Below are 18,837 nucleotides of genomic sequence, written 5' to 3' on the forward strand. Positions count from 1 at the left end.
CCACCCAGTGGTGCATACCTCGTTGCCCCTGAGGCACATAATTTTGGCCTGCATTATCGCCAGGATTAACTGATGAAAACAGCAAGATAGGTTGCACTGTCACTGGCCCACAAAAGTGGCAAGATACCCTGCCTGGCCGCAAAAACACAGCAGCACTCGGAGAAGAATACATCATATGCACACACAGGAAATGGAGACACGGGCAAGCACTTGTGTTCGTTGTCTCCCCTTCCTGCGTGCAACTATATATTTTAGCTAATTGGCTGTGCATTAAACATGCATTTTGGCAATCAACACCTCAGACTTTTGCTAATAAATTGTATACATTATGGCTACAGCTCGGTCGCGTTTTTGTAGTGATGCCTTCCACTCAATTCTATTCCATTCTAAGCATCCACCGTACACGGCCGGCTGATCCCATAGACAATGCTGGCTGAGTGTGGCTCTCAACTCTCACGAAACATGAAAAGGAATAGCATCGAAAAAGGCATTGCTACAGAATCGCATCCCTGCAATGTGCGCAGTGTAAGTTTGTGCAATGCCCATATAGAAGCTAAGGAGACATCAAGGATCAATGGGCAGTATTAAGGGAAAGAACTGAAACAGCAAAAGTAATGCAAATCTCTGAATGACCACTACAGACTCTAGATAAAGGCATCTTCAACGAAATGGTTACAATGTGCCACTACATTGCGTGAATGCTAATTGCATAAACACTGACAGTCATCGCGAGGTGCGTCCTGCTGGGGTCTTTTCATCACACTCCAATTACATTGCAGTCACTTTGACTAGAAATCAATGCTACAGTTTTGTGCATTGCTGCACAACTACTTAACTACTGGGCAATCATTTGATGATCAAAAGTAGAAAGAGAATGAACAATTTAAACTAATTAAAAGTCACAGCTATGCAGTCAGACAGTTTGCCCATGAATGAATGGTAAGGAACTATGCAGCATAACATATGAGAACCAACAATTTTTGCTGCAGTGCCATTCAGTTGACATTAGATTTTTATATGCAACACTGTTTGGGAAAAAAAGCTCTTCATGCAGTCGATTGTAATGTTTTGCATTACACAGGAAAGATAATCAGTCACCAACAAGATGCAATGCTACAATAACAAAAGCAGAGTAAATCTTGCTCTCACAAAATATGCACATGCACAGTGAAAAACTGCTTTCAATTCAGCAAGCCAGCAAGTTAACACCACAAACAAAGAGCTAATAGTTACAGTTCACTTTTACATTCTGCCGAGGCCGGAAGATGGCCAAATGGTGCAGGGGATGACATTATCTCGGGAAGTGTCAACCAGAATGCGAGTTATCAAACAACGAGGAAATTGCGCACTATGGGGACTGCTGAAAACAGCTGAAGAGACATATGTATTTTGTGATGATCACTTTCTGCAATACTATCACCTTTGTGTCATGTATTGCTCAACCAGCCAATCACTAAGTGCCAATACACAGGGTGCTGCATATTTCGCTGTATTACCATTCCATATAATTATTACCATATTACTCTGTGTACCAGTGTGTACCTGACAGCCGAGGCGATAGTATCACAGAATATGTCCCACATATTCTGCGATGATCACTTTCAGCTATACTACCGCCTCGGCCGTCAGGCACGCACTGATGTGCAGGGTTTTGCACTCACTGCTGCACTGTTGCACTGCAGCACAGTGCACAGCAGCACAGCACAGCAGCACAGCACAGCAGCACAGCTGCACTGAAATTTTGCAAAATGATTGCATGCTTGAGTACACGTTATTCAGTGTAACACTTGCCACCAAGCTCAGTAACAGCTGCTACAGTTAATTGCCTGGTTTGGGCTGCGGACTCGTCACGCCACCTACTGGCAGCTTTTTTCCCCACTGTCCTCCATCTGTAACGTACATGGTGGAAACAAAGATTTGATTTGTTTTTAAGAAAAAGGTGCAAATTTGCTGCACTTATGGGGATGCGAGCTGCTGCCGCGACGGCACAAGCATAAGCACAAGCATAAGTTGCATCTGTAGCCAGTCAGGGAGGTTTGCTGCGTGTTGCCCACTACTGGAACATGTGACTGCCCTCCCTAAATTGCTGCTTTCTGCAGCTGCCGGCAGGTGGCAACACAAGCTTATGCTTGTGCCATTACAGCAGCAGCTAGTCCTCATAAGTGCAGGCAAGTTAGCACCTTTTCTGAAAAACCAAGCAACCAACTGTGGCAAGTGTCACGTTGAACGACGTAGACTCTAACACTCGATCTTCTGCTAAACTTCAGCAAGAACAGTGCAGCGGTGAGTGCAAGATCTTTCTTCGAACGTACACTGCTAAATATGCAGCACCTTTTGTATTCTGCGACAATCACTTTTGGCAATACTATTCCCTCCGCTGTTAGGCGCGCGCTGATTGGCTGGTTGAGCATTACGTCATGCTAAGGCGATAGTGATCACCACGACCCACTGAACTCCAGACCTGCAAAGATGTCCTTTGCCCAGCACGCCTGGTCTAGTTCACCGGTCTATTTTGCCACTATGGACAGAATGTACGGATAGAGTGGTGCTAGTTATAACCTGTTCACTGTCGTCTGCTTCCGCAATCTGTCACAACGCTCGTGCAGCCATATTGTGAAGCACATAGCATTTGTATTGGTGATGAATGAAAATCACAAATATAAAAAGAAAACACAATCTGCAAATGTTTTGTGTTTGAATAATGAGGTAAGAGGAGGAGGAGGAGGAGCGGTGCAAGAAAGATAAACAACGGCCACACATGCAGCTGCCATGCTAGATGGCATAACTCTCCCTTTCCTAGCCTCCGTAAGTAAGAGACTGAAAAAAAATTCATAAAAGATTCATACGATAAACCAGCTTTCTGAGTTGGCTGCAGATGGCCTAATGTCTGAGATGACATAAGGATTTACTGCTATGTGCCGTAATGAAAGGCAGAGAATTGGGTAAACGTTTTCACAATTCCTGCGCCCGGTTTGTACAACAAATTGATAGTCTGTTTGAAGGAAAAGTGAGCATAGATTTTTTAATATATTGCTCGACATTTAGGCGATTTGAAAGCTCGCAAGAACAATCGCAATGCTTTAAATAGTGCTGCACTGCAGGCTTTATTGTGTCACGGAACTCTTTCCGAACTTCAAAAGCTAGCTTTCCTGCATGGTAAGGCGCCTGCATAACGGTGGTGTGAAAGATACCTATGCAGTGAAACTGTACGCCTAATTCTCTTTTTGAACTTGCGACATATTCATGGGCAACGTTTAGGAGTTAATAGGAGTGATAATCGTTCTGTCGTCGAATGTTACGGTGGTTGCCAGTTTCTAAAAAGCACAGAAGCAAACTTTATTATGTAAACAACGAAACTGTTGTGAACTTTACAAGCTCTACAAACAATGTGACTTAATGTGAAAGATCTGTGCGGTTTGTTACTGCGTGAAAAAGCACTAGGAGCGGCTGTTTTACGCTGTTTTAGGGAGCAGCGGACTAGATGGACTAACATTTTTCATGTTCGGGCAGTTAACTTTTGCACCGAAATGACTGATCAAAGCTTTGTAACATCGCTGTCACTGTGTTCGCAAAAATTATCAACTATGCAAGCGATTCGTTACAACAGAATAGCCGCCGTTCTAATTGCAACTTGGCCCAAGTCAAAAGTAGAGTAACAGACAAACAGGTCATAAAAGCAACACCAACGGCCAACGGTTGAACAAGAATGGGCGCAAGCGGCTCCCACAGAAGCTGGATATCTGTGCAGGTCTGGAGTTCCAGTAGGTCATGGTAATCACTTTCGGCAGTGCTATCGCTTCAGCTGCCGTCAGGCATGCGCTGATTGGCTGGTTGAACACTCGTTACGCAAAGGCGATGAATGAATGAACTTTATTGCCCTTTTAAGAGAGGGTAGGGGCCGGGGGGAAGAGAGGTAGGTCTATGTACTCCAGTCACAGCAGGCTACACCACATTATGTGACTAGACGTCCGTTTACCAGTCGGGGTAGGCCTCCGCTACCTTCTCAGCCCACCCCAGGACTTGGTCCTGTAGGGTGCGATTGGAGCTGAGCAGGGCAGTCTCCCACGGCTCCTCGTTACTAATTAATGGTTTGAGCGTGCGGGGGGGGGGGGGGGGGGCGGAGTTTTGATGGGGCACTGCCACATGATATGGGAGAGATCTGCTATCGGGACAGGGCAAATGCGACAATTGGGTGTCGGGTGTGTGACGGGAAAGAATAAGTGCAAAGTTGGCGGGGTAAGAAAGTATCGCCGGACGTGACCGCCGTAGAATACGTTTAGTGGTGCGAGGAAGTTACTGCTGGTGTATGCGATGGTCTTCGCCCACATACGCACTACCACTGCTCAGTGACATGCAGAATCTATGACCGAGCACAACACGTCAGCACGCACCCAAATGCCTTTCCTTTTTTCATCACGTGCGTCAGCGCAGGTAAGGCTAGACCGCGCGCACGTCGTCTTGCAACGGCAGCCGCGCATACCTGTCCGTTATCCTGGGAATGCCGTCGGCATTGAGGAACCTCAGGTGCGGGCAGCCGCGCGCCAAAGCCACGATAGCCTCGTCAGTGACCAAGCCGCAGTGCGAAATGTTGAGGCTCACGAAGTAGGGTAGCCGGCACAACGCCGTCACGGCCGCGTCGTCCATGGCCTTGCAGCCTTCGGCGTTGAGGTGCGAAAGCTCCGTGCACGCATCGACGAGCGCCGACACAGCAGCGCAGTTCACGCCCACCGAGAAACCAACGTCGAGGAGCCGCAGCCTGCGTACCGCAAACGAGCGCGCCGCCAGTTCGAGCACGTGCGGCGATGCACGCATGGTCATGTCTTCGAGCAGCGGCGCTCGATCCAGGAGCGACCCGAAGCTTGACGCGTCGCAGTCACCGTCGACTTCGACGCGCTTCCACAGCGATGGATCGTACGCGAGCCGGCGGAACGAATTAGACACGCGTGCGACGACAGTGAGCTCGCAGTGAGTCAAGTATGAGAACACCAGTAGCTGAAGCTCCAACGGCAAGTCCTCGAACTCGATGCCGAAGTGGGTGGAGCTGCCCGGCGATTTTTTCGATTCGACATCACTGCCGCTGACACCACTGCTGTGCACTTCTGCGTTCATTGCGTCAGCAATGCCTTTTAGTCATCACTCCCGAAAATCGCGGCAAGAATTTACGAGGCGTATACCAAAGGGACATGCATGACGACGGTAAGCCACCCTCAGTACGTCGGACCGTCACTTCCTGCAGCCATGCTACAGCTGATCGACGACTCCACGACTCTGCTGGTCGACGACGGGCGCGCAGTGGCACAGATGTGTCGTTCCCTGGGTCTAAATAAGAACTGACAATGTTGCAATACCGCCAAAGATCAAAGAACTGCGACATAAATAAATTGTCACGTGCTTTCTGGCGTAACTTGGCACGGGGCGGGCGCGCGCGCTCCGTTGGTGCAGTGCACAGCCATGGAGTAGAGCCTATGGAAGAGACGTCGCACCTCTCTGAGGCTACGCTGGGGTTTTGAGGATTTATGCTGCATCCGGCGATATTTTGGACGGCGGCATTCTTACAAATTTTCCAAAAGGCGTTTCCCGGCATAGATCGAAGCACGAGCTACTGGAACTTCAGACGTGCACCATAGAATAACGAAACAGAGAAAGAAATGATAAAGAACTCTGCGCATATATTCGGTTTCCGATTGCACCTCCTCTCGTTACACCGGTGCTTGTATTGCTACCGCCACAGAGTTTCTCACTACATTACCTAGAGGGAAATCTGGCGCTGCTGCGCTGTGGTATGTAAGGTCTTTAGTGGTATGCAGCGTTCGGACCTCTATGTTCGGACGGTGCGGACGGCGGTACGGACGCTCCTGTGGTCGAGGCTTCAGCGACTTCGTTCGTAGCTAAGTACCTTTTTATCTTTATTAGCTAGTGTTTTGAAGTATTTTCTGTTGCATAGAGTAGGGGCGCAAATTTTGAATTCTTGGTAAGAGTAGCAAACGCACCGGCTTTGTCTAGGTCTGGCGGCCCCCCCGTTGGACCTAGTTGGTAGGAGGGACCTATAGGCTTCGTTAATTCTTTCAGCTAGCTCCTCAGGTTCTTGCATGGGGTAGGGAGTGATAATTCTTTATTTTAGTTTGGGATAGCGGTCGAGGTCGGCTTTGCTTGAGTGATTTGGCGAACTTCCTCGTTGGGCCTCGGGACGTAGGCCTAGCGATGAAATCGAAGAACGCGAAGGCCGCGGGGGACGGGGAGCAAGTGCAGTGCGACGAGTGCCTACGATGGTGCTTCCTCGACGAAACTAAGTTCCAGAATTTAGCAGACGCGGAGGGGTCTAGCTTCACGAGCAGGTCGTGCGAGGGCGTCAGGGAAGCCGTCCAAAAACTCGAAGGGAATTGGGCGGCTAAGTTCGACGAGCTTAAGGCAGAACTGGGGGAGGAACAGGAGAAGCAGGTAGCACTGCAGGCGAAAGTTGACAATTTTGTCAAGGTGGAGGCGGCCCAGCTAGGCCGCGCAGTTAGTAAGGACCGTGGCCGAGCTTGAGGCAGAAAAAGAAAGGAGCGCCGAACTGGAAAGGCGGCTCGACGCGCTGGAGACGCGGGCAGCGGAGAAGGTCGGGTCAGGACAACAAGGTGTTGGCAAAAACTCGGAAAGTAGGGTAGACCCTACAGGTGAAGTGGGAGGCAGGGAGCCAAAGCAAGCCGTCGTCAGCTCGCCGCCGGTGAAACGGCGTAGTTATAGTGAAGCTGCACAACGCGCCCCGAGTGAGGCGACGCTGCAGCCACAGGGGCGCCAGCGGGCGCAAAGGGAGGGGCAGCAGGCACAGGCTGCAGTCGAACGGTTTGCACGTAGAAGGGTCCTGGTGATAGGGGACTCCAATGTGGGGAGGGTCGAACAGGGCGTGATGGCGAAAGTGAAGGCGGACGGGCGAGTACAGGTGGAGGTGCAAGCGGGCAAGGGTATGGCGGAAGCAATGACCAAGGCGCGGGAAGTAGTTGGGGTCAGCACGGAGAGCGACAGCTTGGTCATTATGCATTCTGGGCTCAATGACGTGCTTAAGGGGAGAAGCCAGGACCTTGAGAGGCACATTGAGACTGGGCTGAGTAAGCTTAGAGAGGCATCCGGGAGGGTGCATGTGACCATAGGCAGGTTGCGAACGTAGTTCCCGCGCCTACTAGGGCGCCCCTCGCGGCGGCGAGCGCGGAACCGGCAGGATACGACCGGCCCGCTTGCGTTCGGAAAGCCTGTATGTGGACTGTTTCGCGCGTAGCTGTTGCCTTTTCTGAGCAATGCCGAAGTGCAACCCGAGCTGTTGAGCAGTGGGCTGCAACAGCACGTACACCAACTCACGAGGAACAAAGTTTTACAGGTTTCCAAGCCGACCGTATGAAGCAGAACGGCGTCAACACTGGATAGCGCTCGTCAGACGGCATAAGCTGTTTTATGTTCCGGCGTTATGTCAAGTGCGTTATAACGCTGAATTCTTTGCTTTTACAGCAATGATGGCAGCAACGGGACACCTGCAGTCAGTGGCGTAGCTAGGTCGTCTGGCACCCGGTGCCCGTAGGTCTTCTGTCCCCTCCCCCCCTCCCCTGGGTTTATTCGAGGAAGGTGAGGTTATCAACAATTTCCGTGTGTCTCCAGACGTATATGACACCCCCACACAGGCCCCTCGGACCCCCCCCCCCCTCCCCCACCCCGTTGCTACGCCACTGCCTGCAGTGCGTACTAGGATATGCAGCAAACAAAGAGGTTTGTTCCCACACTGTACTGCAGTAAAGCTGTGGAACTCTTTCCCAATCCTCTCCCATTCAAACAGCGCTAGGGCTTGCTGAGAGATTTGAGGAGGGGTTGAAGCCGGCTGAGCTGGCATACGCCCCTCTGCGCCCAGCATATCAACGAAGGTGCAGATGAGATCACGAAAATTTTTGACAACGTGGTTTATTGGAACCTCCTTCGCACGCACTGAAAAAATCGCAACATAAGAGTATCGCACTTCCAGTAACTTGGGCGAAAATATTTTCCCAGCGTAGTCTAACACAACTGGTAAGTTCATCCCCTTTTTTCTGTGTTTGGGGTGAGCAACGTTAGAATACCTCTGGTACCTCTGGAATACCTCTGGATTCATATTTGCCGTCCTGTATGTACAGGGAAACTACCGCGGCGTCCTTGCACTTCCCTGCGATGCCAGCACGGCAATCGCAGCTCCCAGCTAGGATTTGTCTGCTGTCGCCGATCTTCAAGAATCAATTTCGCCTATAATTTCATGCGTCCACACCGTAGATAACGAAGTAACTTACGCTGAGCTTCACGCATCTCGCTGGTGCATTATTTTTCGTTTGCGGAATAAACCTAGCAGTCACTTCCGATTAGTGCGAGTTCAACACTTCCCTCACGTCGTAGACGTGCCCCACTTCAAATAGACGACTTGCTTTCTCTAAATTCTTTTCACGAAAAAAGCTATGAAGATCTTGTAATTCCCGAAACCCGGTTAAAATTAATATCGGCACGCTGTTTAGCGCCATCGCTACCGTTTGGCAGGACGCCAAACACGCAGCGCGGGCTGCTGACGCCGTGAGTTATCCTACCACATTCGCGCAACTATTCGTCAGATGGCGCTAGGGGTCGGAAAGACAGGGCGCCGCCTATGCACTTGCAACCTGCCCATATGCACTATCCCAGAGGTCCAGGGCCAGGCTTACCAGGTAGAAAGGAGGGTGGTTGAGGCCAATCGGGTCATTAGGAGTCTGAGCGGACGACTCGAGTACAGCGTGATGGAGGTCAACAGGGACGTGTACGGAACCGGCTTCCGGCCTTTTGTGCAGGATGGTATGCACTACAGTTGTGCCACTGGCAAAAGGATAGGGGGCAGGATGGGTCGCCAGGCAACAGCTTTTTTAGGGGGACCCAGCGCCCTGAAAGAAGCAGTGTAGGCGTGGACGATTCGAGGCAGGAGCCACAAACACGCGAACATCGGTACTGTAGGAGAGGTGACAGGAATAAGCGCAAGAGCCAAATTAAGTCAGACATAGGGTTCATTAACATGCAAGGTGGCAGAAATAGGCTAAAATGGGAGGAAATCGAAGAACAACTAAGGCAGGAGAACTTAATGGTTTATGGGTTTGTAGAGACACATCTTAGGGACATGGAACAACCGCCTTGTAACCATGATTATGCATGGGAATACTGCAACAGAGTGCAGGGTAGCAGAAAGGGTGGGGGAATTGGAGCATTCATTCATAAAAAATACAAATTGCCAAAGGGTCAAACAGGAATGCAAGGAGCATTTATGGCTAGAAGGAAAAAGTAGCAGGGGCGAAAACACTTCTAGGCTTTGTATACCTTTGGACAGGATCAAATGCTAAAGAGGAAAACAAAAAAATGTTGGACTGTATAGCAGCGGACATCAATGAGCTAGGAAAAGGATGTGAAGTAATTGTATTAGGAGACATGAATGCGCATGTTGAAGATATGGATGGCCACACAGACTCCACAGGTAACATACTGCTGGATATGTGTGAGAGGCTTAACTTAGTTGTGTGTAACTCGACTGAAAAGTGTGACGGGATCATAACATGGGAGGTAGGGGGTCGACAATCGACAATAGATTATGCGTTAATGTCACATAGGATGTGCGTAGATTAGGAGCCATGATTATAGATGAACAGGGCTCCAGAAGTATAGGTAGCGACCACAAACGTATCAAGTTGAGTTTTAAGAGGGAAACTAAAGCACGAACGACGCGCGAGGAAACGCCAGATGTGATTTTTTACTCAGAAGACGAAGTGGAAATAGCGGCCAAACAAATTGAAGAGGAAATATCAGAGTGTACTGAAACTGATTGGACTTACCCAAAGTTAATGAGACTATTTGAGCGTGAGCTAGGTAAGGCGCGAGTCAGGAAAACAAGGCAAGGGATACGAAAACTGAAGAGCTGGTGGGATGAAGAGGTTAAGAAGGCCATAAAGAAACGTCAGGAAGCCTCCAGGGAACACAGGTATTCCAAAAGTAAGGGAGAACCTGAAGCAGAAGTAGAGAGGAAATGGGTAAACTACATAAAATGCAAAAGGGAAGCATCTTATTTGATCAACGAGAAAATCAAGACAAAAGGGTCCCAATGGCTGTCAAAAATAAGCAATAAAAAAGTTAAACAGGCAGCTAGAAAATTCTGGCAACACCTGAACTCCTTGGGTAATAGGACAAGCCTAGAGCAGAGGTATATAGTAACAGCTCAAGGTACTCGGTTAGAAGGAGAGGAGGCAATGGAGCATATAGGAACCATGATGAGGGAAAAATTTACAAAACAGACAAATGGTACATGCAGTACGTCGGAGAGGGATAGCCCGGTCAACCCACTGCTTTCGCTTGGACAAAAAGAGTGGGAAAGGGCGGAGAAGAGGGTACCAAGTAGCACATCGGCAGGCCCCGATGGTATTCCAATTATGTTAATAAAGAAATTGGGCCCGAAATCTAAGAAAGCATTGAGGGAGGTGGTGAGCAAAATGCTATAGTGGATGGTAAAGTACTTGACGAATGGAGGCTAAGTAGGATGAGAATGATATATAAGGGAAAGGGGGACAAAGCTGACATAAATAACTACCGGCCTATAACAGTGACGTCAGTGGTTTACAGGGTGGTTATGCAGATTATAAAGGACAGACTGCAGGCATGGGTAGAGAACGAGGGGGTACTTGGAGAGCTACAAAATGGGTTCCGGAAGCATAGGAGGCTAGAAGACAATCTGTTCTCGCTAACACAGTGCATTGAAATAGCTGAAAAGGAACACAGACCCCTATGGCTGGCTTTTTTGGACATCAAGGGAGCCTATGACAGTGTACTTCAAGAGGGCTTGTGGGGCATTCTGGAAACTTTAGGAGTGCAAGATGGAGTAACCAATTTCTTAAAAGATATCTATAAAGGTAACCGGGTGATTATACAATGGGAAAAGCAGGTTTCGGAGCCTGTGATGATTCGGCGGGGGCTTAGGCAGGGGGGCCCATTGTCACCTCTGGTGTTTATGCTGTGCCTTCAAGGTTCAGAGGACAAAATACAGCAAAGCGGACTCGGCTTCAACCTATCATTTCTCAAGCAAGGAAAATTGATTGAACAGTCATTACCAGGACTGATGTACGCGGATGATATTGTATTAATGGCTGACAATGCAGAAGATCTGCAGGAATTAATGGACATGTGTGGTACAAAAGGAGACAGATTAGGCTTGAAGTTTAGCAAAGAAAAATCAGCAGTCATGATTTTTAATGATAACAGTTGCGGCGAGCATAAGATACAGGAGGCCACGCTGGAGATAGTCGATAAATACAAGTACCTTGAGGTGTGGATAAATAATGGCATTGAGTATCTGACAGAGTACGAAAAATATCTAACGACTAAAGGTAACAGAAGTGCAGCGATTATGAAGAGTAGGGCACTGTGGAACTACAATAGGTACGAGGTAGTGCGAGGGATATGGAAGGGGGTAATGGTACCAGGCCTGACTTTTGCCAATGCAGTTCTATGTATTAGAACAGAGACCCGGCAACAGTTGGAAATTAGGCAACGTGGTGTGCGTAGGCTCGCTCTGGGAGCACATGGCAAGACACCAAATCTTGGAGTGCAGGGGGATCTGGCATGGTCTTCTTTCGAGGGCAGAGAGGCTAGTAGCAAGATAGCATTTGAGGAGCGATTGAGAAAAATGGGGGAAATTCGGTGGGCTAGGAAGGTTTTCATTTACTTATACACGAGGAATGTTGACACGAGGTGGAGGAAGCGAACTAGAAAATTGACAAGCAAATACTTGGGCAGTAGCGGGGGAATTCAAGTAAGGAATCATCTGTCAAGAAAAAGGTTAAGGAGGGAGAGAGGGGTGTGTGGAGTACAGATATGCAAACCAAATCGGCATTGGAGACATACAGGACGTTTAAGCAAGAAATAGCCAAAGAAAATATTTACGATAACTCTAAGGGAAGCTCATTGTTGTTCGAAGCCAGGACAGGTGTACTGAGGACTAAAACGTACCGAGCCAGATACCAGGAGATAGATTTGGTATGCGAGGCGTGTAGAGAGGAGGAGGAAACGGCGGAACACCTGATACTTGCTTGTAAACAACTTCACCCTGCAGTTGAATCTCATCATCATCATCATCAGCCTGGTTACGCCCACTGCAGGTCAAAGGCCTCTCTCATACTTCTCCAACAACCCCGATCATGTACTGATTGTGGCCATGCCGCCCCTGCAAACTTCTTAATCTCATCCGCCCACCTAACTTTCTGCCGCCCCCTGCTACGCTTCCCTTCCCTTGGGATCCACTCCGTAACCCTTAATGACCATCGGTTATCTTCCCTCCTCATTACATGTCCTGCCCATGCCCATTTCTTTTTCTTGATTTCAACCGATCCGATCCGATCCGATCCGCATCAAGCGACTCATCCTTTTGCGATGACTTATATGATTGTTTAAATAAGATTACCATGCGTTTCCCCGGAACTAAAATCATACTCTTAGGCGATTTTAATTTTCCTAACATTGTCTGGTCACATGTCAATCCCTTTTCTAATCCTTCGTCGGCCGAGGCCAATCGGTTCATTTCCATTTGCTCTGACTTCGGCTTATCGCAGATCGTCACACTTCCAACACGTGTAGCACAAAACACATCTTCACTTCTGGACCTCATTCTAACGTCATCGCCCGATAACTTTTCTGCGGTGACACACATGCCCGGACTGAGCGATCATGACATCTTGCATTTTACACTTACAACAACACAACAAAAAACATACCGACAGCGGAAAAAGTTCCGAGATTATAAAAAAGCTAACTATCAAGCCATCAACAGAGAACTATGCATATTTCTAGACACATTCCTCCCACTTTATCTGCAACGCTCCGTAGAAACTAACTGGTCTATCTTCAAAAATAAAATAAGTGAGCTTATCACCAAACACGTACCCCTTCGATCCGTCTATGCCAACAATAAAGCACCATGGTACAGCACATATCTTAATCGTTTATCAAACAGGAAAAAACGTTTATTCCGTACAGCGAAACATTCCTCAAAACAGACACATTGGCTAGCATATAAACACGCAGCAATTTCATATATTAAAGCCCTAAGGTCATCCAAATTTTCATTCCTTAATTGTACACTTCCAAATTTATTGAAGACTAATCCAAAACGCTTCTGGGAAGCCATACGAGGAAACAACCATAAAACTGGAATATCATTGCTAACAACTTCTGGGGACCCAGTACCTGACCTATTGTGTTCTACTGTACTTAACGATACCTTCACTCAGTTATTCTCATCACCTCAGACCCCTGATCCGATGCCTGAGATAAAATCAACTAACTACCATTTCATGGATCCCATCGTTTTCGATGCAACTGGTATCAAAGCCATAATACAAAACTTAAAACCTAAAGCATCATGTGGGGTAGATGAAATTAACACTATATTCTTACAAAACACAGCGGAATACTGTTCAATCCTACTAGAATGCATTTACTCACAATCTTACAACTCTGGCACCTTACCGTACGATTGGAAAATTGGCAAAGTAATCCCCATTCACAAAACCGGACCAACCCATGATCCACTCAACTATAGACCTATTTCACTTACATCTGTACCATGCAAAGTTATGGAGCATATAATATACACGCATCTGGTTAATTTTCTTGAAAATAACAACTTCTTCACAGTTATGCAGCATGGATTCCGTAAGAACTTCTCTTGTGACACTCAGCTTATCCTCTTCACTAATGCCCTACATGCCAATTTAGATTCTGGTTTTTTAACAGATTGTATATTTCTCGACTTCTCTAAAGCATTTGACAAAGTGAACCATGCATTGCTTCTTCATAAATTAGGCGTTCTAAACATAGACCCCTCCATAATTAATTGGATTCGCGCGTTTCTGACATCACGTGTTCAATTTGTAACCACTAATGACGCTAACTCACCTTTAGCCCCTGTTGACTCCGGCGTCCCGCAAGGGTCTGTGCTCGGTCCTTTATTATTCCTAATTTATATTAACGACTTGCCCACTCACGTTTCCTCGAACATTTGTCTTTTTGCGGATGACTGCGTCTTGTATCGTGAAATAACTAATTCTTCAGATATTCTACTAATTCAGGAGGATCTCAATAACATAAATGAGTGGTGTCGTACGTGGCGCATGGAATTAAACATTAGAAAGTGTAAGTCAATGAGGATTTCTCGTACTAACGTCATCTGCCCCACCTATACGCTAAATAACATCCCACTAGAATGTGTAACGTCATATCGATACTTGGGGGTTCACATTGCCAGCAATCTATCCTGGAAAACTCACATTGATCACATAACATCTAAGGCCACTCGCACACTAGGATACTTTCGTCGAAAATTTTCTCAAGCACCATCATCACTAAAACTCTTACTGTACACAACTTACATTCGCCCACAACTAGAGTACGCGTCATCAGTATGGGACCCCGGTCATGACACCTTCATACAATCTCTAGAGGCAATACAGAATCGATCAGCCCGTTTCATTCTCACCAACTACCAAAGAACTGCGAGTGTCACTAACATGAAAGCTCTCCTTCACCTCCCGCTGTTATCAACCCGTAGAAAAATATCTCGCTTATGTCTTTTCCACAAAATCTACTACCATAACACATATTTACGTTCTATCTTTGTCCAACCCCCACCATACATTTCATCTCGCTTAGACCACCGCCAAAAGGTAAACATTCCGCACTACAACACCGTCGGCTTTTCATATTCATTTCTTCCCCAAACGAGCAAAGATTGGAATAACTTACCCGCATTACTTACAAGCATTATTGACACCAATAACTTTAAAAGCACACTTCAAAGCTTCATGTTATAAATTATTGTTGCGTTTACTTGTTTTTATAATAACTGCTTTTATGTCATTGTTTTTACATTTTGGCTTGTATATTTATATCGTATGTTCTTTCCTTTCTTTATTTTGTTATGCCATGTATTTTTGCCACGCTCACAAGTTTCTTTTTACCATTATTATTTTGTATACGATGTTTCTTTTTGCCATGTTGTTTGCCTTCCTTTCTTATTTTGTGATTTGCCTCTGTATTTACTTACTTTGCCCCTCCCCTCTGCAATGTACAACCGTACCTTGAGGGTATGATAAATAAATAAATAAATAAATAAATAAATAAATAAACTAAGATGTCATTAACTCGCGTTTGTTCCCTCACCCAATCTGCTCTTTTCTTATCTCTTAACGTTACACCTATCATTCTTCTTTCCATAGCTCGTTGCGTCGTCCTCAATTTGAGTAGAAACCTTCTCGTAAGCCTCCAGGTTTCTGCCCCGTAGGTGAGTACTGGTAAGACACAGCTATTATATACTTTTCTCTTGAGGGATAATGGCAACCTGCTGTTCATGATCTGAGAATGCCTGCCAAACGCACCCCAGCCCATTCTTATTCTTCTGATTATTTCCGTCTCATGATCCGGATCCGCCGTCACTACCTGCCCTAAGTAGATGTATTCCCTTACGACTTCCAGTGCCTCGCTGCCTATTGTAAATTGCTGCTCTCTTCCGAGGCTGTTAAACATTACTTTAGTTTTCTGCAGATTAATTTTTAGACCCACTCTTCTGCTTTGCCTCTCAAGGTCAGTGAGCATGCATTGCAATTGGTCCCCTGAGTTACTAAGCAAGGCGACATCATCAGCGAATCGCAAGTTGCTAAGGTATTCTCCATCAACTTTTATCCCCAATTCTTCCCACTCCAGGTCTCTGAATACCTCCTGTAAACATGCTGTGAATAGCATTGGAGAGATCGTATCTCCCTGCCTGACGCCTTCCTTTATTGTGATTTTGTTGCTTTCTTTGTGGAGGCTACAGTGGCTGTGGAGCCGCTATAGATATATTCCAGTAATTTTCCCACTCCAGGTCTCTGAATACCTCCTGTAAACATGCTGTGAATAGCATTGGAGAGATCGTATCTCCCTGCCTGACGCCTTTCTTTATTGTGATTTTGTTGCTTTCTTTGTGGAGGACTACGGTGGCTGTGGAGCCGCTATAGATATATTCCAGTAATTTTACATATGGCTCATCTACACCCTGATTCCGTAATGCCTCCATGACTGCTGAGGTTTCGACAGAATCAAACGCTTTCTCGTAATAGGCTATATATAAGGGTTGGTTATATTCCGCACATTTCTCTATCACCTGATTGATAGTGTGAATATGATCTATTGTTGAGTAGCCTTTACGGAATCCTGCCTGGTCCTTTGCTTGACAGAAGTCTAAGATGTTCCTGATTCTATTTGCGATTACCTTAGTAAATAGTTTGTAGGCAACGGACAGTAAGCTGATCGGTCTATAATTTTTCAAGTCTTTGGCGTCCCCTTTCTTATGGATTAGGATTATGTTAGCGTTCTTCCAAGATTCCGGTACGCTCGAGGTCATGAGGCATTGCGTATACAGGGTGGCCAGTTTCTCTAGAAGCAGGCACGTACCCAGGGGGGGGGGGGGCCGGGGGGGCCCGCCCCCCCCCCCCCCGAGATCAAGTGGCATACCCCCCCCCCCCCTCCCCACTACTCCTCACAACTTCCTAAAGCGCCGCCAGATCAATGTTGAGACTTCGCAGCTGTTCATCGGTCAGCATTATGCTGCCTTTTTCCCTCCTTTTAGATGGCGGTAGTTATCGGCATCTCTTGTAATGTGAAGGAGTTTTCTCATAGATTCCGCACCCGCGCGATTAACTCGAGATGCGTTCAGTTGTCACCATCTATTCAACCGTCACGCACATAGCTGTTGCTTTTGTTAGTTCAACCTTCTTTGTTTAGGCTGATCCTGGGACCAGGAGAGGGATGCGGCTGTTACTCAGCTGGTCTGTACTCTCATGGAACTAGTTGCGGCCAGAGAAAACGCAAATTTCGTTTAACTTATCCATTTGTTTCATTGTTTCCTTGAGTTACGGCTCGCCGCGACGCTGGCAGATGCCCTGAACCATATACACGTGATATTGGTTAGATAAGGTGAGAAATAAAATAATGTGAAAGAGCGTCCATCATGAAACCCTGCGATAACCTTTAAACCCATAAGCAAGATGACTGTCGCCCGTTACCTCGTCTGTTTTTCCCTAACTGTATAGCACTTCTCGTGCAAAATTGGCAACTGGAAACAAAAATCGCAAGGAGTTGAGAAATTAAGCGATCTACTAAGGGAGAGAGCCAAGGCAACAACCTAACTCCAAGCAAAAGCGAATAATAAAATAGTTAACCATTGTTTATGAGAATATTTATGGATCAACATCTTTTTATTTAAGAAGGAAGTAGAGAAAACGCCGCCGGAAGTGGAGAACAATTACTTGTTTTGAATGACGCTTCTACAGTTATCGGTCGAACCGCCTTACGTAGCCACTTCTCTGCTGTGCTTATGTGGGTGTTTTTCTAACCTTTCGCAGTGAGCGCAGTACGTCTAGAATCGCAGAGTCCTGCGCTCTACGCGGTTGTATGGGACTGGCGGCCGCACAGCGTTACGCAATTCGCGGAACTGTCAAAACTGATCAACAAGGCGAAAATAACTGATATTCGAAACTATAACATGAGAAAGACTGAAGAAGCCGTAAAAAATGAACGCTGCCTGAAATCAGTAAAGAAGCAACCTGGCATAGGACAAACCATGATGTATGCACTAAAAGATAAGGATAATATCATCAGCAATCTCGAAGATATAGTAAAAGCAGCGGAAAAATTCTAAGCTGACCTGTATACAGTACCCAGAGGAGTCACGATAGTTCACTTAGAAACAGTAATGATCGAACAGGATACAGAAACTCTCCTATAACTAGCGATGAGGTCAGAAGGGCCCTGCAAGACATGAAACGATGAAGAGCCGGAGGATAAGGTGGAATAACAGTCGATTTAATCAAATATGGAGGAGACATAATGCTAGGTAAACTGGCGGCTCTTTATACGAAGTGTCTATCGACTGCAAGGGCCCCAGAAAACTGGAAGAATGCAGACATTATACTAATCCACACAAAAAGGAGACGTTAAAGAATTGAACAATTATGGGACCATTAGCTTGCTCCCAGTATATAAAAATATTTACCAAAATAATCTCCAATAGAATAAGGTTAATACTGGATTCTGTCAACCAAGGGAACAGGCTGGCTTCAGGGAGAGATGCTTCAGGAAGAGATACTTTACGATGGATCACATCCATGTCATCAATCAGGTTATCGCGAAATCTGCAGAGTACAATAAGCCTCTCTATGTGGCTTATATAGATTACGAAAAGGCATTTGATTCAGTAGAGATACCAGCAATCGTAGAGGCACTACGTAATCAAGGAGTACAGAACGCTTACGTAAAAAAAGCTTGGAAAATATTGCTACATGCGTGAAGTATTTGTTTGTTTGAACGAGGCGCGTAGGCGCCATCACTCCAGAAAATAGGAGGAAGAACAAACTGGGCTCGCGCTGTCAATCTAACCGGTCAGCGCTGCAGCCGTTGCTGTAAATATAATCTCTAAATAGTTTCTCGTCTTACTGACTCGTCCTTCGCATTAGAATATCTACGGAGGTTCTACAGCTACCTTAATTCTAGACAAGAAAAGCAAGGAGATACCTATAGAGAAAGGGGTCATACAGGGAGACACAATTTCTCCAAAGCTATTTTCTGCGTGCCTAGAAGAATTCAAGCTATTAAACTGGGAAGGCTTAGGAGTAAAGATCGAGGGCAAATATCTCAGCAACCTTCGGTTTGCCGTTAACATTGTTCTATTCAACAACAATGCAGACGAGTTACAACAAATGATTGGAGACCTTAACAGAGAGAGTGTAACAGTGGGGTTGAATATTATTATGCAGA

General features: G+C 46.5%; 1 protein-coding gene across 3 annotated transcripts in view; it reads right to left on the minus strand.

Moving 5' to 3' along the window:
• LOC139055842 (F-box/LRR-repeat protein 20-like) overlaps positions 1-5,699 on the minus strand; it is a 93,845-nt gene extending 88,146 nt beyond the window's left edge. Inside the window, exon 1 of one of the 3 annotated variants that reach the window (XM_070533390.1) lies at positions 4,481-5,691. In XM_070533390.1, coding sequence (XP_070389491.1) covers positions 4,481-5,109 — 629 coding nt within the window. In that variant the 5' untranslated portion in view covers positions 5,110-5,691. Of the gene's footprint in view, positions 1-4,480 lie in introns of all 3 variants that reach the window. The other 2 variants (XM_070533389.1, XM_070533388.1) reach the window with 2 other exon arrangements.
• Positions 5,700-18,837: the final 13,138 nt, after the last annotated feature.

The sequence above is a fragment of the Dermacentor albipictus genome, chromosome 2 (assembly GCF_038994185.2).
Source record: "Dermacentor albipictus isolate Rhodes 1998 colony chromosome 2, USDA_Dalb.pri_finalv2, whole genome shotgun sequence".
In the NCBI taxonomy this organism is placed as follows: domain Eukaryota; kingdom Metazoa; phylum Arthropoda; class Arachnida; order Ixodida; family Ixodidae; genus Dermacentor; species Dermacentor albipictus.